Source organism: Lontra canadensis, unplaced genomic scaffold (genome assembly GCF_010015895.1).
Source record: "Lontra canadensis isolate GAN:19392208 unplaced genomic scaffold, GSC_riverotter_1.0 scaffold14, whole genome shotgun sequence".
NCBI lineage: Eukaryota > Metazoa > Chordata > Mammalia > Carnivora > Mustelidae > Lontra > Lontra canadensis.
The window spans coordinates 23,309,348-23,333,633 of record NW_022631008.1 but is presented as its reverse complement, the minus strand read 5'-3'; the positions used below and the strand labels follow the sequence as shown (position 1 = coordinate 23,333,633).

Here is a 24,286-nt window from a genome sequence, read left to right as displayed (position 1 = left end):
AAGAGCTCTATGCGGGGCTTGATCCCAGGACCCTGGGATCATGACCTGAGCCGAAGGCAGAGGCTTTAACCCACTGAGCCACCCAGGCACCCCATATATTTTTTTTTTTTTTAAAGATTTTTAAAATTTTATTTTAATTCCAGTATATTTAGCATTGTGTTCTGTTAGTTTCAAGTGTACAATATAGTGACTGAACAATTCCATACAACACCTGGTGCTCATCAGAACAAGTGCCCTCCTTAATCCCCATCATCTATTTCAACCATCCCCCCACCCACCAATGCTTTATATTTCATTTAATCTTTATATCCACTATGAGGGGTTGGTATTATTATTTTCTTTTTATAGATAAAAAAACTAAAGTTCCTCCTTGAGGTCACAAAGCTAGAAAGTAGCCAAGTTGCTAAGATTCAACCAAGGTCTGTTCTTGTTTCCAAACTATTAACTTTACAGAGAGCATCAGAAGTTGTTATTCTGGTTGGTTTCAGACTTCACGTAATGTACACTGACACCTGGCCTCTCAGTTCTTGACCTCATTTCAGGCAAACTTTTCCTTCACCCTTTTTTTTTTTTTAAAGAACCATCTTTTAAAAAGAATTGTCTTGATAAATGCTGAAGGTATAGGTGAGCCCTTGAGGCCTGAGTATCCAGCTGACAGGTACCCATGCACACACTCCATTCACGCTTTTGTCTCCAATGTTTCAAGAAATTGTATCAGGATGACTAGCAACCTCACATTCCTAAATCCAGCAGTCACTGCTCAGTCCTCGTCTTACAAGTACTTCTCAGCAGCATTCAACTTAAGAGAGCACTCTCCTTTGGAAGCTTTTCACTTGTGTTTCACGACACCAAGACCTGGTTTCCCTCTTGCCTTACTGACCATTCCTTCACCTCTCTTTTGCTGGCTCTGCTTCCTCTTGCTGACCTCTACATGTTGGAAAGTTTTAGGCCTTCTTCTGTTTTTGTACTCAACTCCCTGGCTGTTCTTATCTGGCCACATACTTTTATTATAGTCTATACTCTGGCCAATTTATATCCTCACATCTCACTGCTTTTCTGATCTCCAAATTCCTAGATATCCACCTGCTTAACTGACATCTTCGCTTGGATAGCTAGTAGGCGTCTCCAAATTAACATGCCCAGAACAGAAGTCTTGATTAACTCTTCTCTTTCCAAATATGCTTCCTAAGAGCCTCTCCTGTACAGGGGTCCTCAAAAAACTAAAAATAGAACTATCGCATGATCCAGCAATTCCAATTCTGTGTTTTTAGTCGAAATGCAAACACTAATTCGAAAAGATACATGTACCTTATGTTCACTGATGGACGGAATGGCTAAGGGAGATGTGGTATATATACAGTGGAATATTAGCCATAAAAAAGAATGAAATCTTGCCATTTGTGACAACATAGATGGATCTTGAGAATATAATGCTGAGTGGAACAAGTCAGAAAAAGACAAATACTGTATGATTTCACTTATATGTGGAATCTAAAAAACAAAACAAAACTCATAGATGCTGAGAACAGACTGATGGATGCACAAAATAGGAGAAGGTACGAGAGGCACAGACTTCCAGTCATAAGAGAAATGTCATGGGGATATAATGTACAATATGGTGACCAGAGTCAATAACACTGTTTCGTACATTATGTAAACTTTATATGGTGACAGGGAAAAGCTAGACTTATTGTGATCATTTTGCAGTGTATACAAATACCAAATCATTATGTTGTACAGCTGCAACTAATATAATGTTCTATGTCAATTATACCTTAATTAAAAGAAAAAAGTGGGGGGACAAAAACCTCTTTCCCATCTTGATGTTACCATTTTTCCAACTGCCCAGGCCAAAAATCTAACCATCTTCCTTCATTCTTCTTTTTCCCTCATCAGCAAGCCCTAACTTAAAAAACAATCCCATTTCACATCACCTCTAGGGCCACCCCATCTCTGCTGCCATCATCTCTTGCCTTCTAACTGATCTTCCTGCTTCCTCACTTGCTTTCCTATAGACCACATCTTTAGGAATAACCTGAGGAACTTTTTAAATTTTAAATCAGATCATATCCACATACTCAGAACTTTCCAGAGGCTTCCCATTACACTTAGAATAAATCCACACTTCTCAGCACAGCCTAAAGTTTTCCAGTTTATCTTTCTAAACTCCTCTCCCACTATTCTTTTCATTCTCTTTCTCCAGGTATGCTGGCCTTCTTGCAACTCCTGAGTATGTCAAGCTTGCTCTTGCTTCAGACTCTTTGCACTTACTGTTCCCTCTGCCTGAAATACTACTCTCCCAGGCCTTCCCCTTCATACCCTTTAGATCACTTAAACATACCGTCAGAAAAACCTTTCCTGACCACTCCAAGACACCTGGCTCCCCCCTCTAGTTCTCACACTGTGGCCTGCTTAATCAATCTTCATAGTACTTTTACTACCTGTGATTATATTATTTACTTAAAAACAAACAAACAAACAAACTTCTTTAATGCCTGTTTCCCCACAAAAATGCAGGCTTCATGAGGACAGGAACTTCTGTTTGTCTTCATGTTCATTCTGTGTCTGGAACACAGAGGTGCTCACTAAATGTTAGTTGAATAAATGAATAACTGAGTTGTTTAAAATTTGGAATCTGTTTTCCCATAGAACAATAATTAAGTGTTCTTAGGTAGACCCCCACCAAGCCTATTGAATATATATTAATAATTTAAGGATTAATATTAGCCTGGTGTCTGGCTCCTGGAAACACTGGGATCGTGCCATAGAAGAGGAAGGTGAAAGTGAGACTCCCCCTCTTTCCTGAATGTACCTGCATAAAACTCAAGAAATAGGACTTTTACCTCTTATTTGGCATGTTACCTCCTTTTAGTGCTTCCTTCCCAGCCTCCTCTGCTACTCTAAGCCTCACTTAGGTCCCCAACATTGCCTCAAAACTCTACAGTTTCTCCCCAGCAAATTCTCCCTTTCTTCAAATTGATTATATCAACTAGAGTGTGATGGAGATACATTTTTATTAAACTACTGTAATTCACAACAATGGGAATAAACTGACCCTCCAAGGCATCTTTATATATTTAAAAGAAGACGTGTACTAAAATTAATTAACCTCTTAATTGGTAGAATATGGGCAACAGTACAGTGACATTGTACTGTTGCCCAGTACAATGACGTGGGGGAGAAAATACAGAGGAGAGAAGATATTTTTTGGGCTGGGAAAATATCTACCAAATAATGTTTTGTGCACAGTAGGCATCAACATATATTTGTTAAAGGAGTTATTTAGTGAAAGTAATCCTGCTCATGCAAGCTCTTATGTACCTTAGATCAGCTCTCCTGTTTTTATTCCCCCTGGAGGCAAAAGTTGTTTCTCACAGGAGCTCACTCAACAACATCAGAAAGGGGTGGCACAAAAGAGGGAGTGCTGAGGGGGGAAAGGGCAGAAAAAGGACATACTGTATTTTTATAGGTTGCATTTCATGTTAAAACAATTTTTTTAAAGAACAAATTGGATTCTTTGGTAGAGGAATTTACTGTACATAAATATGTAGCAGAGCCAGAAGCCATATTATGATGGTAAAATACTAATGTATTGGGGGAAGGACTACTTATTATTAAATGCCTGTCAATTTTAAGTTATGATAATTTATAGCTTTCTAAAAGGATACCAAAAGGGGGTTAGGGTGTTGAAGATTTCCCAGGTGAAGATAAGCTAGGAAGATGGAAGACAGGGTAGGTCCTTAACCTCTACTTAGCGGAATCGCCTGGAACTCTGGTTGACCATATACTCCAGTCCTCAAATCACAAAGCTGCCAAAGTGGGACACAGCTGTGGTTTTAACAAGAGCCAGACGTGATTCTTATAACAGCGGGCCTGCAGACAGTTCTCCAGATTGAGAGAGATGGGCCAGAAAGCAAGGAGACATGAACTGAAGCCTTAACAGCAGAGTAAGTTAAGAAAATTTACAGACATAAATTCAAAACAGAATTAACAGGGTTTGGTGATTTACTGGATATGACAGATGAGAAAGAATGTAAGGGCAATTGGGATAAGGGTTGTGCTACTAAATAGAGAATATTAAGAATTCAGAAATCAGGTTTTTGTTTGTTAAGATGGAAACAGAGATAAGAAAGTGGTTCTGTTACAATGGTGAAGTCAACTTTGGTTAAATTCCGTGGAGGTGGTTATGGGGCATTTAGAAGAGATGTCCAGAGGGCATTTACAAATATTAGCCTAGAGTTTAAAAATTGCATCTAGGCTATGAAGACACAGGTGAGGGAATCTTTGGTATCTTTGGTATAGTTGACGTTTAGAGAATATATCAAGGCAGGAGAAACTAAAAATTACTCGTCTGTATTTTGCAAAGTACAGATTTGCTGAGTTTCTTAGCGAGAACCGCATCAGATGAATGCGGGGGACAGAAGGAGACTGAAGTGGACTGGCAGAGCCCAGTCTGAGGGGCCATCCATCAGGGGTCTGACCGCAGCCTTAGCAAACGTCTAATTGATAGAAGCCTGTGAATGCTTCTACCGCTCTGCGTAAGGCTCCCTTGCTGAGGTCCTAACTCCAGAATGGGTAGAGGGAGTGCAGCTGAACGCCCCAAAGATCTGAAGCCCCCACCCAGTTCCAGGAAAGGAGACGGCGAGGCTGACCAAGAAGCGGGTCAGACCCCGGGTCTCCTTGTCCACGGACTCCGAGAATCTTTCTGACCTCCCTGGGCTCTCAGCAGCCAGTTCCACTCACTTCTCGGAGGGTCCGGCCCAGCATGGTCCTCGTGCCCAGCCTGCCGCCACAAGGCCCAGGTGACAAATTGTAGCAAGAGGTCAACACCCGCGCCGGGGATTACATGGGCGCAGCCATCTTTAATCGTCCCTGCACCTTTCAACACCAAGTACTTAGATTGGTCGAATTGTTGCTCGGGGAAATGATCTTTGCTCGCGATTGGTTGGCGCCGCAAAGCAACTCTTGGAGCGAAGGAGAGCGGGTCGTAAGGAGACTCCGGCTGGGGTCTCGGAGGGAGTCGAGGAGGTTCTGATTTTCTGTGGCGTCTGGTTCGCGAGCGGAGTTCGCTTATTCTGCCGGGGGCTTCCTGGACAGGGCTGGATTCTAGGGGTTTTGTTTTTGCTTTTCAAAGGGGAGAGGGTGTAAGGAAAGAGGAGAATGAACAGAATACTGACCGGAACGTTAATTGGGGCATTTCGGATGGGAAGAGCAGAATAATTCTATATTCTTCTTTCTTCATTTGCTCCATTAGTTAGGCTGACTTCATTTTTGAATTCTCACCTTGAAATCGGCCAGTGTGTTTGGCAGAATTTGACCTAATTCAGGGGTTAGAGTTCTATCCCGTTTAAATGCATTTTAATTAGGGCACGCAATTCAACCGGTGTTTGCGATGGAATTTCTGAAAACCTGTGTACTTAGAAGAAATGCATGTAACGCGGTTTGCTTCTGGAGAAGCCACGCGGTACAAAAGCCTTCAGTTAGAAAGATTAGTACTACCTCTCCAAGGAGCACTGTCATGCCCGCCTGGGTGATAGATAAATACGGGAAGAATGAAGTGCTTCGATTTACTCAGAACATGATGATACCGGTCATACACTATCCAAATGAAGTTATTATCAAAGTTCACGCTGCAAGTGTGAATCCTATAGATGTTAATATGAGAAGTAAGTTTTCGAAAGACATTTCTCCTTACCTTTCTTTCTTTTCTTTTTTAATTCAGAGTTTCATCAGGGATCAGTTTTTAAAAATCAGTTGTTATCTGACTGCGCTTCTTTGGTTAACACAAAGGAATAGTTTAGGTGTTTGTATCTCAGATAATCCTCAGGTTTTTGAAATTGCAATGTTCATGGTATACTTTAGTCTTTTGCGAAATATAAGCAAATATACCTTTTGAAATGTTCCCTTAAAATATAAATCAGAATTTGAGTTAATTTGGGCTCCACAGCTAGCTTTTTGTTATGTTCTCCTGGGAACTTGGTGGTATTCTGAGGGCCATTGCGGGTTTTGGAGGTTAACGATTATGTTTTTACATCAGTTCAGGATTTGCATTTTTTATAATAATTGCTCTCCTGCTATTCACATTTTTATTTATTGCTGCAGTGGGCAAAGCAGGACAGATGCCAGATATGATAGGGCATAGTACTTTCCTCATTCCTGCTGTTGCATTTTTGCTCTAGGCAGTTAAAATGCCCTTTTCTGTATGCTTCATCTTAAATGGGAATGTTACCATCCCCAAATCAGGATAGAATTATAAAATGATATGAAGGGGCACCTGGGTGGCTCTTAATTTCTGCTGGGGAGTATTGACAAAGCTTGGAGAGCACTATATTCCTTAAAAATACACACACCATGTAATTAGTATAGTGCTGAAAAGATTGATTACTATTTGTGAATTTAACTTTGGGGAAAATAATGACAAAAATATTCCTCACCCATATCTTTTGAAAACATTTAAAAAAATCTCTTGGGGTGATTCGTTAAACTCCATGTTTATAAAAAAAAATAAGCTGCCATATGCAGTTTAACCATAGGTCTGTGTTTTGAAGGCCTTGCATGTAACTTAGAGTGCTTATCCAGTTGCCTTTAACAGTTACTGTATGTGAACTATGCGTGATTAAATTTCTTGGTTTATATAAAGCAATTATAAAATTAGAATTAATGATAGAATAAATCATTTTGTGAAATTTATGGAGAAGTGTTGGGACTGGCATTTTCTCATTTTTCCTCCTATTTTCCAGGAGATATATGATGATTAGGATGTCAGTTCTCATTTTTTGATCATAAGATCTCTTCAACCTCTTAATAATTACAATGGGCATTTGTTTGAGTTACAGCTATCAATATTTGCCTTATTAGAAATTAGAAGAGCAAATTTAAAATTTTTACTCATTTAAAAAAATACAGTAAACTCCTTTGGTATTAACATTACAAAACTAAATCAGGATAGAATTATGAAATGATATGAAGGGGCTCCTGGGTGGCTCTGCCAGTTAGGCAACCAACTCTTGATTTCGGCTCAGGTCATGATCTTAGAGTCCTGGGACTGGGCCCCACGTGGAGTTCTGCGCTCAGCCGGTAGTCTGCTTAAGGATTCTCTCTCTTCCTCTCCCTCTTCCCTGAGTGTGCATGTCCTCTCTCTCTCTCAAATAATTAAATAAATCTCTTTTTAAAAAATGACATAAAAATGAGAAACAACTACATAGGTGAAGCATTGAAACAGGTAGTAGTTGGTAAAGCATAGGATCTACTTCAAAGTGCTTACTATGAAAAATAGCTGTTTTCCAAAATAAGCAAAAAAGTTTAGTGAGAAGAGTATCATTGTTTTATACTTTTGCTTATCTCTTTGCTTTCTGGTGTATAAGACAGATGGATTTTCATGAACTTCTGTATTCAATCTATTGCAATATATTATCTGAAGTTAGTGAAGAAAATCCAGCCTCGTACAGATTGTTGAAAAGAAAGGACCTCAGGGCACCCCGGTGGCTCAGTTGTTTAAGGGACTGCCTTCAGCTCAGGACATGATCTCAGGGTCCTGGGATTGGCCGCCACATCGGACTCCGTGCTCAGCGGGGAGTCTGCTTCTTCCTCTCCCTCTGTGGTCCCTGGCTCTGACTCTTGCTCTCTCTCAGGTAAATAAAATCTTAAACAAACAGAAAAAACCTCTTAGGCTCCTCAGAAAGATATTGGGGATGTAAAAACTAGGAGAACTGCTGGGTTAGGGAAATAAAGTCCAGTATCTCTGTCTTTAGGTTGTTCTGTTTGTTTTTTAAGATTTTATTTTTAAGTAATCTCTACACCCAACACAGGGCTTGAACTCATGACCCTGGTGATCAAGGGTTGCATGCTCTACCACCTGAGCCAGCCAGGCACCCCTTGGTCTTTAGATCTTTTGACTTCAATTGTTAATGTTGCTCTTTTTAGCTTAGTGACTGTGACTAGACCTGGGCTGTCCAATATGGTAGCCACTAGTCCCAGGTGAGTGTCAAGCAACTGAAATGTGGCTAGTTGGAATTGAGATGTTAGTATAAAATACACACTGGATTTCAAACACTTAGTTTAAAAAAGAATGTAAAAGATCTCATTAATTTATATTGATTACACATTGACCTGATACTATTTCAAATATATTAAATGAAATATTAAGATAAATTTTATTCTTTAATGGCTACTAGGAAAGATAAAATGACATATGTGGCTTGCATTATATTTCTATTGGACTGTGCCAGTCTAGACAGTGTGAGGAATACCTATTACACACAGCTTTTTGGGGAAGGGGTTTGAGGAAAGACTTGGATTCTTAAAGGGCTTTAGCTAGACAACTCCCCATTAATGTGGACTTTTAATGTAATTTTAAAAAAAGAGATTTATTTAATTATTTGAGAGAGAAAGAGGACATCCCTATTAAGGATAAATTGAAATGACTTTACCCTGATTGTCCCATGAAATCCATATTTATGTTCTTTTTCTTTGCTCTGAAGTAAGACATGCTACTACTAGTTGGGTGTAGTGTTTTACTTTATTCACTTATATTAGGTATGAAGATAATTTAGTTTTTATAGCTTATGTCTTTAAGCAGTAGGTTTATACCCAATGATCAGTATATTTTTTCATCTCCTTTGACTGTAAATCCTTCGGAGGTGGATCCCATGGTCTACCAACCACTACCCGTTTCAGTGCTTCACAATGTAGTTGTCATTCAGTCTTTATTTTTGCGTCCTTTTAAAATTTTCGTTCTAACTTAAGATGGCAAACTAAAATTACTGGCGTTTTCACCTTGAGTAATTTGTACATTTTGTCTTCTTTGAGATCTGTTAACTTTTAATTTCTTTGAATGCACAGGCACAATTTGTTTGGTGTACATTTTAATTTCAGTAGGGTGCCTGGATCTCGACTTTCTTGGCTGCTATTTAACCATGTAATATCGTGACGTGTTTTACTTTTATGTGGTATTCTTGAGACATCTTGGTTTTTTATAACTTAACCGAGTACTGTTATTTGTAAGTTATCATATTTCCTGCTCATGGGTCCTTTTTTGGGAGGATATGTGATTGTTGTTGCAGAAGATACCTGAAATGGTAGCTTGCAGAGATAAAATACTGAGTAGAAGATTATAAACTGGGGCACCTCGGTGGCTCAGTGGGTTAAGTCTCTGTCTTTGGCTCAGGTCATGATCCCAGAGCCCTGGAATCGAGCCCCGCATCGGGCTCTCTGCTCATTGGGGACCCTGCTTCCTCCTCTCTGCCTGCCTCTCTGCCTACTTGTGATCTCTCTCTCTCTCTTTCTCTCTGTGTCAAATAAATAAATAAATAAATAGATAGATAGATAGATAGATTTGGAAAAAAAAAAAAAAAAGATTATAAACTGTAGGAAGCAGTTCTTTCTCTTAACAAGAACGTAAGGACCTATGAAGCCAGGCTGTTTTTCTGGAGATAGCCAGTATTATTGGGCGTAAAATCATAAATCATATAAATGGCTAAATAAATGAATAATCTTAAAAGAGGAAAAATACATAGCCAACAGCATCCTACCGACAATGTTGGATTTCTTTAGATGGGATTAAAGTCTCCGAAATTGATGACCTTAGGATTTTCCAAATCATCCCAACTCTGAGCCAGTTAAAACTGGCAACCTCTAACGATGGGATGAAGCTCCTAAGAGCCCCCATTTATTTCTGTTCCCGAGTAGGTCCTTGCTCGCTAGCAGCTGCTTTCTGGATTTGGGGCTTGTTTGGCTGGTCCCAATAAGGCAGGGCTACTCCATTAACCAGGAAAACTTGAGCAAACTTGTCCTGCAGACTCTGTGCCTCAGAAAGGACTGAAGGCTTTTCTGTAGCTCCACTCTGCCATGTCTAAATACCCACTTTTTTGCTCACACCACGTAGGAATTTCAGCAAGTAATTGTGTAATTGTGTTTTAGTTATGGAAAAGGAATATAAAACAGGAAAAGTGAAACGTGACTTCTGTGAGTATTACATGTGAAGTTGTTTTTTTCCCCCTAATGGGGGAGGTGCATGCCTAACTAGCCAGATTGCAAATATGTAATATTGGCATTATGGCCATCAGCTTAGATTTTCTGGGACTATCCCAACTTTTCAAACACTCTCTACCATGTGTCTTGATTTTTTTTTTTTTTTTTAATTAGAAAAACAACTTCTAACAATCCACCCACCAGTCCTCTCCCCCTGTATCCTCTCCTCTTCCCTCCTACTATATGGATTAACTTCCTTGTTCCTACCTAAGGCCAACCCTCCGTGTGGGTTCCTGATTCCATCCCCTTTCATCAGCTCAGGAGCACTGTTTCAGAAGTTCTTTTCTGTATCATCATTCTTTCCTTTCTCCTGGATCATTCTCGTTAGCACACAGACTTGCTGTTATTTCTCCCCTCTTGAGTCGGGGGGAGACACTCAAAAATCCTTTCCCCATCTTACCTGTACCCCTCCAGTCACTATTTCCATTTCTGTGCTCCCCGTCATAGCAAAAACTGCTTGAGAGAGTTGAATGGTCTCAGGTCTCCAGTTCTCCCTTTCCCATTCTCTTTCTAGTGCCCCAGGCCACAGCAACTGCTCACAAGGTCACCAAAGACCTCTGTGTCGTTGGATCAGATGTTTGGTTTGGTTTTTTAAAAAACATACGGCAGCTTTTGACTTCGTCTGAAAAACTGTTCTACCTGTCAGCATTTGACTTTTTTTTTTTTTAAAGATCTATTTATTTTTAGAGACAGTCCATGAGCAGGTGTAGGGGGTAGGGGCAGAGGGAGAGGGAGAGAGAATTTCACACAGATTCCCTGCTGAGTGCAGAGTCCAAGGTGGGCTCCATCTCACCGCCCTGAGATAGGATGGGAGTAGAAACCAAGAGTTGGAGGCTTAACAGACCAACCCAGGTGCCCCAGCATTTGACTTCTTGAAATGACCCTCTTCCCTTGGCCTGTGGGACCGCTCTTCACTGGTCAGGCCTTCTCCATCTCCTTTGCTGGTTTTTCTTCAACTTTAAGATCTGAAGTGCTACCTTTATGGGTGGGTTGTGGGGGAAAGGGGAAACTCACGGAGTGGTTTAGTGATTTTGGAACATAAATTGTGGTACATGACATGAGAAAGGTGGAAAGAGTGCTTATCTTGGAGTGTCTCACCTGGCAGAAATGGTCTCCGAGAAATGTCAAATGGAAGAGGCTATGGCAGATAATTTTGTGTCCTAGAAAAGTCATTTTATACGTTGAAGCTTTGTAATAAACTACTTTGGGTTATTGTAAATGGCCAATTTATTTGAAACAAAGAAGTTACGATTAGAATGTCTTCAGGTCTACTTAACTGATATTTATGTAAATATTTTTAAAAATATGTATAATAAAGCAGTTAATTTGACATATCAGAATAGAGGTAGCAAATGGTTTGTTTTTTTTTCCCCCACTCACTAATATATGCACTAATTTCAGAGATGTTCTAGAAGCATTTTGGGAGATATGGGGAACATTTTTCTTAGACCGATGTTAGGCATGGGTATAGTATTTGATACTATTTGTTGACTTCAAACAGCTTTATCATTTATCTTTTTCATTAGACTTGGCACCAAACAATTTTGTTGTTTAAAAGTTCATGAATGGGGGCGCCTGGGTGGCTCAGTGGGTTAAAGCCTCTGCCTTCAGCTCAGGTCATGATCCCAGGGTCCTGGGATAGAGCCCCACATAGGGCTCTCTGCTCAGCAGGAAGCCTGCTTTCTGTCCTCTCTCTCTTTCTGCCTGCTTCTCTGCCTACTTGTGAACTCTGTCAAATAAATAAATAAAATCTTTAAAAAAAAATCAATTATTCAAATAATGGATTAAAAAAAAAAAGTTCATGAATGAGTAAAAGAAACCATTTTCAAAGACTAAAATTATATAAGGAAATACCAAAAGGTCTGAAGGCAACTTCAGAATTGGAATTTCAAAAACATTTTGAGCAGTGGTAGCTTTAGTTGAAAATGGTTATAACCTTCCAAGTAATTTTCTTTGTAAAGAACAACATCCCTTGTTTTTGTGGGTTCAAGTGCGATGATTAAAAAAAAATTGTGAGGTTGATTATTTTATAATCTACATCTTGAGGATAGAATCTGGCATGTAACTCTCTAGTGGTTTTTAAATAATTTCATTGTTTTGGAGGAAACCGATAAATTGTATTTCACAGGTGGTTATGGGGCTATGGCTTTAAATATAAAACGTGATCCTTTACATATTAAAACCAAAGGAGAAGAATTTCCCCTGACTCTGGGTCGGGATGTCTCTGGTGTGGTGATGGAATGTGGACTCGATGTGAGGTACTTCAAGCCAGGAGATGAAGTGAGTTAACTCCTTTTCTAAATATGATTTCATTTTGTTGCTTTTGGAAGTAAATGTATCCTTGACCTTTTAAGGCTAGAACCTTCATTTTCTTTGTTCTGTTGTTACATTTTTCACTATTCATAGTGAATAGTGAAAAATATTCATATTCCAAATATACATATTCCAATATACATATTCCAAAAGAGCTTGACCATACTTGAACTTTTTAAAATCCACTGTTTAAGAATTTTAAGACTTTAAAATATGTAGAACTGGGACTTTTTTTTTTTTTCTTGAAGTCTTTAAACGACAATTTCTACCTTATGGGTTAGATGGTTTTAAAATAGCTAAAGTTTGGTATAATCACCTGTCACTTGTCACTTTGAACTTTTATACCAAGAAATTACAGTTGAGCTCATAATGATAGCTAACACTGTTCTAGTTGCTTGTCATAAAAGAACACATTTAAAGCTTATGAAGTAAGTACAGTTAGGCACAGTTTACAAGATGAGAAAGCCAAGCTGTAAAGAGTCCTGCGTAGAAAGTGCTGGAGCCAGGATTCAAGCCCCAGAGACTGGGCTCTTACCACTACTCTAAGTTGTCCGTAGATACAGTGGATTTATTAGCATCTGCTTCCAATGTGGTTTGAGTTGGCAAATTCAGAATCCTACTAAGTACTACATTTGTATTAAGTGAAAATAACTCTTTGGCCTGGCCTGTTGCTGACTTGTGCTTTTTTGCAGGGTGGGGTCTGTGTCGGGGTCTGTGTCGGGGAAAGCCCTCATGCTGAGCTTCGGTCAGAAAATATGTTTCTAATGAAGTTGTGTGTTTCAGGTCTGGGCTGCAGTTCCTCCCTGGAAACAAGGCACCCTGTCAGAGTTTGTTGTAGTCAGTGGGAATGAGGTAACTCCCCGACTCTGTGCCGAAATGCCATTAGAAAGTATAAACAAAGACCGACAAATATCTCTGAAATAACTGGTTGCTTTTCGCATCGGGTTTGTGTTTTATGGGTAGTTTTGAAAGAGCTAAGATAGAGAATAGGAATTTTTGAAAGAGTAAAAAAGTATTTGATGTCCTTTAGTAACACTGCCTGCCAAAGCGGCTCTTTGTCTCCCAGAGCAGGGATTTGGAGTGGGATCTAGAAACCCTGCTGTGTTTCTCAGTTTTACCCAGAATAAGCAGTTGAAACCAAATATACCAAATGGAGCATACCGGTTAATCATCAACAGAAGCATGAGAGTAGCAGGCTTTTTCAAATAACTTTAAAAATAGTCTCATCAAGTATAGTCAGGTGGCCTGACAATTTGAATAGAGAGAAAGGGGTTAACAGTGAGGAAATTGGCTACAGAAGGGAGGGCAGGAAGGGAAAAAGGGGTATTACTGAGATTAGAGAAAGTCTGGAAAGATTATCTTCCACTAAATGGGAGTGAAGGAAGCAGCTGATCTCAAAAACAAATTAGAATGTGTTTATGAGGGCTCAAGGTTTATTTGGATTTATTTCTGGGTATAGTCAGGACTAATGGGATTATTGAATGTGGTCTCTTTATGAAGAATTAAGCAGCTTTATCTGATAATGTAGCCTATAAAATATTACTGAACCTCTGTGAGGCAGGTTGAGTCATTAGGAGAATATTCCTTAGGGATAATCCTGGAGTAGGGTATGCAGTGAATACTGAACCTGGCAGAATGTTATAGGCATATCTATGAAATCAGTGAAAGAAGTTGGATTCCTATGCAGATAAATATACTTAATTGTGTTTCTTCATAGGTTTGCTCATCATTGCTTATTTCTAACTGTTGTCTCCAAATTCAGGTCTCTCTCAAGCCCAAATCACTCACTCATACTCAAGCTGCCTCTTTGCCGTATGTGGCTCTCACAGCCTGGTCTGCTATAAACAAGGTTGGCGGCCTGAATGACAAGAATTGCACAGGAAAACGGTAACTATCAATTGTGGTTTCTAAACCTCCCTTCTTTCCTTCTGTTAAGGTCTTTCTTTGCAGTAGATTCGTGAGAAGAGTGTTAAAATTCAGATCAGTTGCATGAGCAGAGCTGTGGTAACATTTAAAACAATCTCCAAAAAAAACTCCTATTTGTGTCAATTTGTACTTTTTTTTCTTTTTAAAGATTTATTTATTTTAGAGTGCCTGAATTAGGGGTGGGGGTGCAGAGGAAGAGGGGAAGAGAGAGGGAGAGAAGCATCTTCAAGCAGACTGCACACTGAGCACAGAGCCTGACGTGGGGCTTGATCTCACAACCCGGGGATTATGACTTCAGCGGAAACCAACAGTCAGATGCTTAACCGACTGAGCCACCCAGGCGCCCCCAGTTAGTACTCTCTCGACCTCATTGTGTTGACTTTTAGCCCAAGCAAATGGGAATTTTTAGATGGAAACATGTAGGGGAACTCCAGGAGTCGGAACTTGGTAAAATAATGCAAACGTTTGTATGTAAATTTCTGCAAAGAAGACCCGTAGCTTTGATTAGATTCTTAAAAAGGTTAAAGCGTCATCACCTTATATGTTTTGTAAGGTGCTTTTCCCCCTCTGCTAGGATTTGCTCTCTGACTCTCAGATTTCTGTGAAGACCAGATAGAAAGGGACTGCAAAACAAAAATATTCTTGAGTTCTCGTAGGCTTCCTGCTTGGCATCCTTTAGGTCAGTTTTTGTGCTTCAAGGTCTTTACTGTTCAAGTAGCAACACACAGTGAGTAGGAATGTGTCAGGTGTACTTGAGTCCATATCCAGATTCTGCTGCTTTCTAGCTGAGGGGCCCACTCTGTCACTTTTCTTCTGTGAGTTTTGTTTTACGGGGTAAATGCGAAAACACAAGTAAAATTAGTGGCGTGGCACACGTTGTGGCCCGTGGAAGGCACTCAATAGAGGTGAGCTTGCATTCTTCGAATTTTAGAGAGTTGGCATGATCGGGGAAACTGATTTTATTTTTTGGCAAGAAAACAAGGTGCCAAGAACCATTTAATGATTGTGATAAAGGAGAGAAATCTATAGGTCAATTTTTAATAAGACGAGTATTTTGGTTACTACGAATTAGCGCAGGTAAAATAATTAGACTGTTGTGAAACCTTACACTTCACATTTAATGTGTTGGGCTACAAAGGCTTCAATTTAATGAAAGCTTAATAACTGTATTTCTGAAAGCAGTGTGAAGATGATTCATTTAATGAGCTGCGAGCCTTTATTGTAGAATTCAAGGTAAATATTTATTCTAAAGGTCAACCCTGTTTATTTTTTAAGCTTCTGAAGTTACCGTTTAGGTCAACTACTTTGTTTAAATTAGTCTGGACACATAGCTTTTTCTAATGGTCTGTCTTCATTAATAACCTTGCAGAATTCAGGGTTTTCAGACCTTTATTATGGTAGGCTCTGCATTGACATTGATGCTTTATTGTTTTGTTTTTCCTTAAAACATTAGACTTCCCATGCCTGCACGACCATCTGTGTGCTGTGGTTAGACAGCTCTCATTCCTTTTGCCAGTTCAGGGCTCTCCAGGCTTGTTCATTTCTAGTACCTGGAAGAAAACAATTTAGAAGCTGCTCTAGTTGTCTTTTCTTAGGCACGTGGATCCCTACTTTGTTGTTGGCCTTGTGGGTCAGTCTTTGGTATTGTGTTATCTTCTGTTTAAGCAATAATGGCTTGGAACCAGGGAATTAGAACACGTGGTCCTATTCTCTGTTGCTGACTCATAAGGTGACCCTGGTTATGCCATTTCTGGGGTCTGTGCAGTTTCCTCCAGGGTACTGAGCGGAGGACAGTGTAAGGTTGTTAGGGGAGCTTTGAGAAGTAGAAAGTTTCATCCTTTGTAAGGCAGTTCCATAGTGTTTTGAATTGGGGGTGTTCATTTCTTTAGCCACCTATTAACCAAACTGAAGCGAGATCCATTGTAAATGGCTCCTATTTACACTGGCTCATATCCTGAATCTCTGCATTCTCACCGGACCTGTAGAATGCCTTTGTTCTAAGTGGCTGTGAGAGCTTTGGCCTGTGGTGCTCTAGGAAATCTGTTGCCTGAAGTTACTGCCTTTGGGTGGTAATAATAGTCTACCTCTCCCAGTTCCTTATTTGTGGGAATCAAATGAGAGGTGTGAGCACCTTAAAATACTATTAAAAAAATTTTACAGGAGGAAATTAGGACTAAAGTGGGATTTTATTATACATAAACTAAGCAGTTCCAGTGTTCAAAGTGGCTTTTTTCAGTTTGACTATTCATGGTGAATGGTGGAACATATTTTGCTTTCTCTAAGGCATAGTTATTCTCTTTCTTTTAGCTGTTGACATTAAGGCATGTTTTAGTCTGCAGTAAAGCAGGTCAGTGTTTGTTAACAAGGGCTAATAGTCTGTTTTTCTAACTAGTTAATTAAAAAAAAAAAAAAAGAAAGAAACACCCATCAGCACCTTGGAAGAATTTACAGGATTTCTTTGTAACAAACAGCTTTTTCAAATTAAAACAAAGCTTTCTAAGGTAAGGCTTACTTTCTAAGGTAATGTTTACTTTTTCCTTTTTTGTTATATAATTGGATTTCTGCAATAACTGAGCATCATTAACCAAGGTGATAGTTTCATACTGATGTCACATAAAGTCATTTTTGCCCACACTTTGATATCACTAGAAAATGTCAGATGCAATGATTTTTTTCTTAGCAGCCCATCCATAGTTTCTTCTTGATTTATTAAGTTGGAAACCTAGATAACCTAGGGCTCTCAAGATGATAGAAATGTTTTAAAAAGTGGTTACACCAGATACTTTCTGAAAGCAGTTTAGTGTGATGGTTATATTTATTGGTAGTGTCGTGGTACATCTTGAATATTTCACGATCTACCTGAAATTCATCTTTTACTGGGAAAGTTGTACTTCACTCTGTTTGACAGAAGTATTAGAAAGTGTTGGAAATTGAACCCTTCCTCTTGTACCATATAAATTTTACTCTTAAATTGTGTATACTTGAAACTCAATGCAGTGAATTTAGAAATGCTTTTCACTGTTTCTTATTTGAGACTAGTCTTTATGACAGTAAAATTTTGTCAAGTAATTGTGAATTGGGTGTCTAATTAATTCTGTTACAGAATTGGACAGGCTCCAGCTTGAAATCATTGGGTTTACCGCCCTCCCCCAACTGCTGGGCTTCCGTGATAATTATAATACAGCTTCCTTCCTTTAGCTGCCTTCTGCCTGTTCTGCGCCCCACCACCCACCTGTTTCTCCACACACTGTTTGCTCCCACTGCCCCTGTGGACTGTGGGTTTTCATTTGAACTTGAGTGGGTGGTATGGTCAGAGAGGTAGGGGGAAGGAGACCGAAGCGTCAGCAGTTTACTTGCAGGAAGAAAATCGCCTGGCGGGGAGGAAGAGGAGAGGGAGTGTGGAGGCTCTGGCCAGTGTGATGCAAATGAGTCTTGCATCTGGACCTGTTTTGCTGGGGCCCCAGGAGGGCTCAGTTAAAGCACTAGTAGAAAACTCTTTCCTGGAAATTTGTGGTGTACAGATGAGCTTTCTGGGTGACTAGGGTACTATCTTGTGAAGCTCAGAAGCCTTCTGCTCTTTGGGGCACTGTAACCTAACCTCCAGCCTTCCCAGCAAGCCACAGCTGTGCCCCTGCCCCGCTGGGTCATAGTGACTAAGTGGCCAACCCCATGATCTTTTTCAGTTCTCCTTAGCGTGTCACCTCCTTGAAGTATATGGCACCGCTGACCACTTCCTTAAGACTCACTTTTTCCATGGTTTCAGGATATCAGACTCCTTTGGCTTTCCTGCCTTTTTGACCATCTCTTGTAATTTTTAGAGGACCGTCTCTTTTCTCCAGCCTTTAACTGTTGCCATCCCCCCGTGTCCGCTCCACCACGGCTCTCTGACTCCCTGAGGTCTCTCACCCGCTCCCAATTCCTGTTCCTACCATGGCAGCTTGCAGATTGGTGTCTCACCCTAGCCTCTCTGCTGAGTTTCAGTAAGACATCCCCTTTGTGTTTTAAACTCCACTGGGGCAAGACAAGACCTCCTGCCTGCGACACCAAGTCCTCTGGATTGCTAATGTCCATTAAGTGGCGTTTCCCTTCAGCCAAAACCTGACCCTTTCCAAACTCCGCTGCCTCTCCTTCCACAAACCAATTCCTTGTTCTCATCATGTAAAATTTAGGAAGGCTGTCAAATGGGCGGAAAATGTCTTCCAAGTTCCTTTAATATGGGGGCTGTCAGATTTCAAGGCATTTCAGGTTTTCTTCTGCAGTGAATAGGCCTAAAATACTTATAGGTTGTAATTGCCAACCCTCATTTAGTAGTTTGTGGTTGATGTCTTCCATGTGGTGGTATCAGATGACAAAAATAATACCATGTAGTGATGCGTTTATCCTTCACTCGAGGGAAAAACATGCATAGATTGCGGAGCACAGAGCCTCACAAGCAGTGGAACACTCTTCCTGAGGGATTCTGGGCAAGAGCGAGTTTTACAGAGCATTAGAAGAGGCAGCAGGGAAATGGCATGATTGCCTAGGAGGTCCGTGATTTCCTTATAAGGCTAGCCTGGCCTGTTTTCTAGGGTAAGGTAAGCTGGCTACAGCGGAGTTGGAGGACTGTGATGGGTGTTAAGTGCAGACCGACTTAAGTTGAGATTTATGACGTGGGCTAGGCCCCTGGGGTAGCCTCCATGTTGTAGCTCCTGATCTAGGAATTAACTTTATTAGTGGCGTATTGTTAAGTTTTTACAGGTCTCATAATTGGAGGAATTTTCTGGAGACAAGCTTGAGGTTCTATGTATCTCAAACCTTGTTTAACCATTTTCCTCTTTCACTGCTTGTATAATCTAGTGCTAAGTACCATGATACTTAGTCTTATCCTAATAAGACCATAACTTCATGATGCTTTGTTGTGTCACTTCAGTGGGAAGCAGGAATATTCCTGGAAGGCATTCTTAAGCCAGGCAGCCTGTGGTAACTTAACTCTATTCAGAAAGGACCATGGCCCACGTCAGTATTTTCCACTAAACCCAAAGCATTTGTATTTCCAAATCCGCTTCCCTCCCACCAAATCTACTATTACTTGTCACGAGGGGCAGCGTAATGGAGGGTGTAGAAATGGAAAGAGACAGAAATGTTAACTGATTGTGGTTAATAGAGAAGGAAAATCATTTTCCCTTTCCCTTTCTGAATTCTCTACCGAGACCTCTGTAATAAAGGTTAACGAGAAAAAAACCAGAAGTTTATTAACATGTGTACCTCAGGTACTACATGAGCTACCTGGGGAAGATGAGGCCCTCAAATGGGTAGCTTAGAGTTCAGGCAAAAATACCATCTTTAGCTAAAGACAAAAGACGAGGCACAGGTAGGGAAGGCCAGTTGTGAAGAGGTTGCCGGGAAATGCAAGGTAAAAATTGTGATACAGATTTAAGTTGGTGCCTTTTCCACTGATGAGGGTCTAAAGTTATCTCCGGGGATTAACCTTTGTCCTTCCTGGTAGCTAGGAGGGGAGGTACACCTTTTATCAATTGATGTCCTGCTTTTAGGCTGACAGGAGGGCCCAGGACTTTCTTGTATCTGCTTCTTCTTCGCTGCCTTCAGCTCAAAATAATCCTTATGCCAAAGATGGCATATTCTGCCATCCTTCATTAGCATATCTTTTGCAAATTTTACAAAAATCTATGTTCACGCAAGTATTTTGCTAGGGCTCCTCTCAGGGCTTTGTGTAAGTAAAAGGCTTGGAGCAGGGAAGGAAAATATGGTTTTCCTCCACTCTTCTAAGTTCTTGCCTGGGTCCCCTGTAACAAGAGACAGATTAAAAAGGCAGAATCCCACAGATTTATTTAATACAAGTTTTATGTGCTGGGGAGACCTTCATAAGGAAAGGAGGATCTGAAGAAGTGGTTAAGCCTGTGTTTATGCTATATTTGATGAAGAGTGAAATGTCTTCCAAAAAGAAAAAAAAGGTGATCAGATGGTATGAGCTGGGGCGCCTGGGTGGCTCAGTGGGTTAAAGCCTCTGCCTTCGGCTCAGGTCATGATCCCAGGGTCCTAGGATCGAGCCCCGCATCGGGCTCTCTGCTCAGCGGGGAGCCTGCTTCCTCCTCTCTCTCTGCCTACTTGTGATTTCTGTCTGTCAAATAAATAAATAAAATCTTTAAAAAAAAAAAAAAAGGTATGAGCTAAGGATAGTCAACTGGGAAATTTAGCAAGGCCTGTTCATTCTGATTCTTCACTGTACCCTTCTGTCTTGGAGATAAGGATATCCCTGTCCTCCAGGTATAGGACCGCCCTCTCACATGAGGGTCTTACGACCTGCTTCAGCGCAGGAGGTCAGAAGTCTTCCTGTACATGCTGTTTCTCAACTTCCTTTACCCTAAAATACTCAGTATGCCAAGATGCCGTATTTCGGGGTGGTGTGTCCCGAACCCTGTCAGTTCCGTGGTAAATCCGACTATGCTTCTTCTGTCTCTTATCCCTCCTGTTACTGCCATCATAAACATCCTTCCTTCTGCCTTCCTTTCTTCTCTGTTCTACACCAGAATGAAGGAACCAGTGATTTGGTATGGTTCCCGCTGGTTGTCCTGTTCAGGGAGATGTGTTCCCAGTACTCCTGGTTAAAATTCTGAATTTGTTTCCCACAGAATCATTGTTGTACTGTGTATGAGGTTCTTGGTCCACTGTGGGTTTACTAAACCTTAATAAACGGCTACCCTGGGCACCAAGCCAACATACATAAATAGCTTTGTTTTCATGGGAAAATGTGTTTAAAGTTCCAAACCACTAATTCACACATGAACTCTTCTGCAAATTGGGGAATGTGTACATGAATTACAGAGGCTTAGGAGGGGACACACAAATCCAGGCTATCTCAGCCAAGTGTCCGTTGGTTTGTTTTATAGTTCTATTCTACTTGCTCAGATGAAGTTTCTCACTCACTTTAGGGAGTAAACTTAGCATATTATGTTATACTTTGCTATCTTTCACCCCCCCCTTTTTCCCCCAAATTTAAAAGTAGTATGAGAAATTTAAAAATGAAATTAATATATTTTTAACATCCTCTTTAGTTTTTAAAGACCATTTGTTTCTACTTATGGAAGAGTTAGCCATGTTTAACTCCTCTTTGTTTCTGAGCCATTAGGACTTTATTTATTTATTTATTTTTAAAAGGTTTTTTATTGAGGCGCCTGGGTGTCGGTTAGGCGGCTACCTTTGGCTCAGGTCATAATCCCAGGTCCTGGGATTGAGCCCCACGTTGTTCTCCCTGCTCAGCGGGGAGCCTGCTTCTCCCTCTTCCATGGCCCTTGCTTGTGAACTCTTTCTCTTTCTCTGTCAAATAAATAAAATTCTTTAAAATTTTTATTTATTTACTTATTAGAGAGAGTGTAAAAGTGGGGGGATGGACAGAGGGAGAGGGAGAAGCAGACTGTCTGCTCAGCAGGGAGCCAGACTTGGGGCTGAATCCCAGGATCCTGGATCATGATCTGAGGCAAAGGCAGACGCTTAACTGACTGAGCCCCCCAGGCGCCCCTTCCATTAGGACTTTAAATAGAGGGTACTCTAATCTTGCAATGTGACTTTTTTCCTCCCACAAGTACATGGTCTAGGGGGAATCCTAAAGGTCATATACGTCTGTGTTAGAAAGACAGGGAAAGTATATATAAGCTTAAATAAGATTGAAAATGCCAACTTTCCTTTTTTACTAACTCCTGGGGTGATGCTCATTTCATAGGAGATGAGTATGAGGCCCGCAGATTCAGTTAGAGAGTTGGGACTAGAACCCAGGTCTCTAGATATCTAGCTCTGACATTCTTTCTGGGGCTAGGCCAGGTATAGAAATTTGAAAGATTATTCCTTACTTCTGGATCTCAGACTGTTTTGTAGTAGGTTTCGTCTCTTTTATCTGCAAGGCAGCCAGGGTGTTGATGCCTTGCCTCTTATGGCTGGAATACTGATGGTGTGATTGTAGAGGCACTTAGGTGCCCAAATACTAAGTAAAAAGTGACTCAGTAATGGAAAAGAAGCCACCAGAGTTAATACCTTAATGTATGTTTAGGTAGAGTTGAGAGATTGGGCAGAAGTGACAGAGAAAATCAAATTTTAAGGCTTCAGGATGCCTAAGCAGTGTAATAATTATTCCCACTTTCTCCATATTTTGTATATCTGTCACAGTCCAAATCCCACTGATGCACATGTGAACTTGGGAAGTAAGGGAGGAATGTGATTAAAAAGCTTGGCAATTTTGAATCACAGTGATTTTTCCAAGTAGGGTATTTCCGGGGCACTTGCTGTCTACAATGAGCAGTATTCTTCCCTCCAGCGCATAGACCTCTACTTCAGTGAGGCCTGAATATACAGGATGACCGTTCTAGCAAGCTGGGTAGAAAGCATTTCCACTGTATAGCACTTCAGTGAAGGGCCACTGGGGGTAAGCAGGGTAAGCAAGCGCTGCTATTTTCCCTTTGTGCTGGAAGTGCTTTGAAGAGTACGAGAACAGCTAGTTCAGCCACAGGACCTCCGACCACGGAGGACTAACCCACCTATTGTGGCTTGAAAATTCATTTTGCCTGCTGTCCCTTTTTGGGGACTTTCTTTGAAGACAAGTGCAGGCCCTGCTTGAATCTGCCTCAAACATGGAGTTTGCAGGACCAGAGAAGGCGGTGTCTGCACGTCTTTCATGTGGTCCTTCAGTGGGCCTGCGTCCTGCCCGTTTTGCACTGGGGGGCGCCATCAAGCGGCGCCAACGGGAACTGAAGCCGCCGTTGTGGAACCACTCCTGCCAAGCAGGGCTGTAAGACATGTTTGCTTTTTTGTGTGGGGGAGTGATGGTGCTTTGGATCCAGAGTTAGGGGGAAGCGATGAATGACAATAATAAGGTTGGAGATGTATCTGGCAGTTGGATCCTTAAGCAGCATTATATTTGCTGTCCTCTTAATCCAGCCTTCCCAGGGAGAGAAGTAGAAATGAATTTCAGATGTTTGTTCACTGGAGGAACTTTTAACGCAGTCTTCCAAACAGCCCGGGGATTCCCTCACTTGAGGGTAGTCGCAGTTGTTGTCTTGATTGCAGGAGAAAATGCTGATTCAGATGAATTTTAAAGTCAAGAAACATCAGCCATCGACTATATCCAGGGAGTGTGCCTAGTCCTGGGCCTACTAGGAGGTCTCTGCCCTCAAAGCCTTCCAGAATAGCTTGAGAAGCAAGCATACGGGTGAAAGTTAACAACGTATGGCACCGACACCTGCTTTGGCGTGCTCTTGGGGTGCTATGCAGGAAAGCTGGGGCTTGGCTTCAAGTGCCAGAAGACCTCGCCAGGCAGTGAAGGCATCTGGGAGCCTGAGAAATGGGCCAGTGTGCACAGGACTTGGTCATAAGAGTGAGGGGGCCAGGGTGACTGAGATGGAGAGTTCTTTTCAGAAAATGGTGAGACGTCAGAATTGAGATAAGGATTAGATTGTGAAGGATTTAAATGACTTGACTTGTTACATTTCTGTAAGTAGGAATGGGCCAGAATAAGAGTAGAATATTTCATGGATGAATTAATTTTTTTTCAAGATTTTGTTTGTTTTTTTTGGTTTTTTTTTTTTAAGATTTTATTTATTTATTTGACAGAGAGATCACAAGCAGGCAGAGAGGCAGGCAGAGAGAGAGAGGGGAAAGCAGGCTCCCTGCTGAGCAGAGAGCCCGATGTGGGGCTCGATCCCAGGACCCCGGGATCATGACCTGAGCTGAAGGCAGAGGCTTTAACCCACTGAGCCACCCCGGCGCCCCAAAGATTTTGTTTGTTTGAGTGAGGGTGGGAAAGGAGGGAAGGAAGGGAGGGAGGGGGAGAGAGAGAGAGAGAGAGAGAGAGAGAACATGAATGGGGGAGGGGCAGAGGGAGAAGCAGATTCCCTGCTCAGTGCAGAGCCCTATGCAGGTCTCAGTCCCAGGACCCTGAGATCATGACTTGAGCTGAGGTCAGACCCTTAATCGACTGAGCCATGCAGGCGCCACTGGATGAATTAATTTTTGGATATATCTGTGAGGCAGT

At 41.1% G+C, this 24,286-nt stretch overlaps 2 protein-coding genes across 6 annotated transcripts in view; one reads left to right on the top strand and one right to left on the bottom strand.

Annotated features, from left to right (window-relative positions):
* QRSL1 (glutaminyl-tRNA amidotransferase subunit QRSL1) overlaps nucleotides 1–4,889 on the bottom strand; it is a 43,818-nt gene extending 38,929 nt beyond the window's left edge. The window contains exon 1 of the mRNA XM_032858239.1: nucleotides 4,744–4,889. Coding sequence (XP_032714130.1) covers nucleotides 4,744–4,767 — 24 coding nt within the window. The 5' untranslated portion in view covers nucleotides 4,768–4,889. The remainder of the gene's footprint in view (nucleotides 1–4,743) is intronic.
* The window catches only part of RTN4IP1 (reticulon 4 interacting protein 1), a 49,916-nt gene that overhangs the window by 529 nt on the left and 25,101 nt on the right, over nucleotides 1–24,286 (top strand). For 2 of the 5 annotated variants that reach the window (XM_032858241.1, XM_032858242.1), the window contains exons 1-4: nucleotides 4,962–5,666; nucleotides 12,158–12,309; nucleotides 13,126–13,194; nucleotides 14,105–14,229. In XM_032858241.1, coding sequence (XP_032714132.1) covers nucleotides 5,393–5,666; nucleotides 12,158–12,309; nucleotides 13,126–13,194; nucleotides 14,105–14,229 — 620 coding nt within the window. In that variant the 5' untranslated portion in view covers nucleotides 4,962–5,392. Of the gene's footprint in view, nucleotides 1–3,928; nucleotides 3,948–4,961; nucleotides 5,667–12,157; nucleotides 12,310–13,125; nucleotides 13,195–14,104; nucleotides 14,230–24,286 lie in introns of those variants that run through there. The other 3 variants (XM_032858240.1, XM_032858244.1, XM_032858243.1) reach the window with 3 other exon arrangements.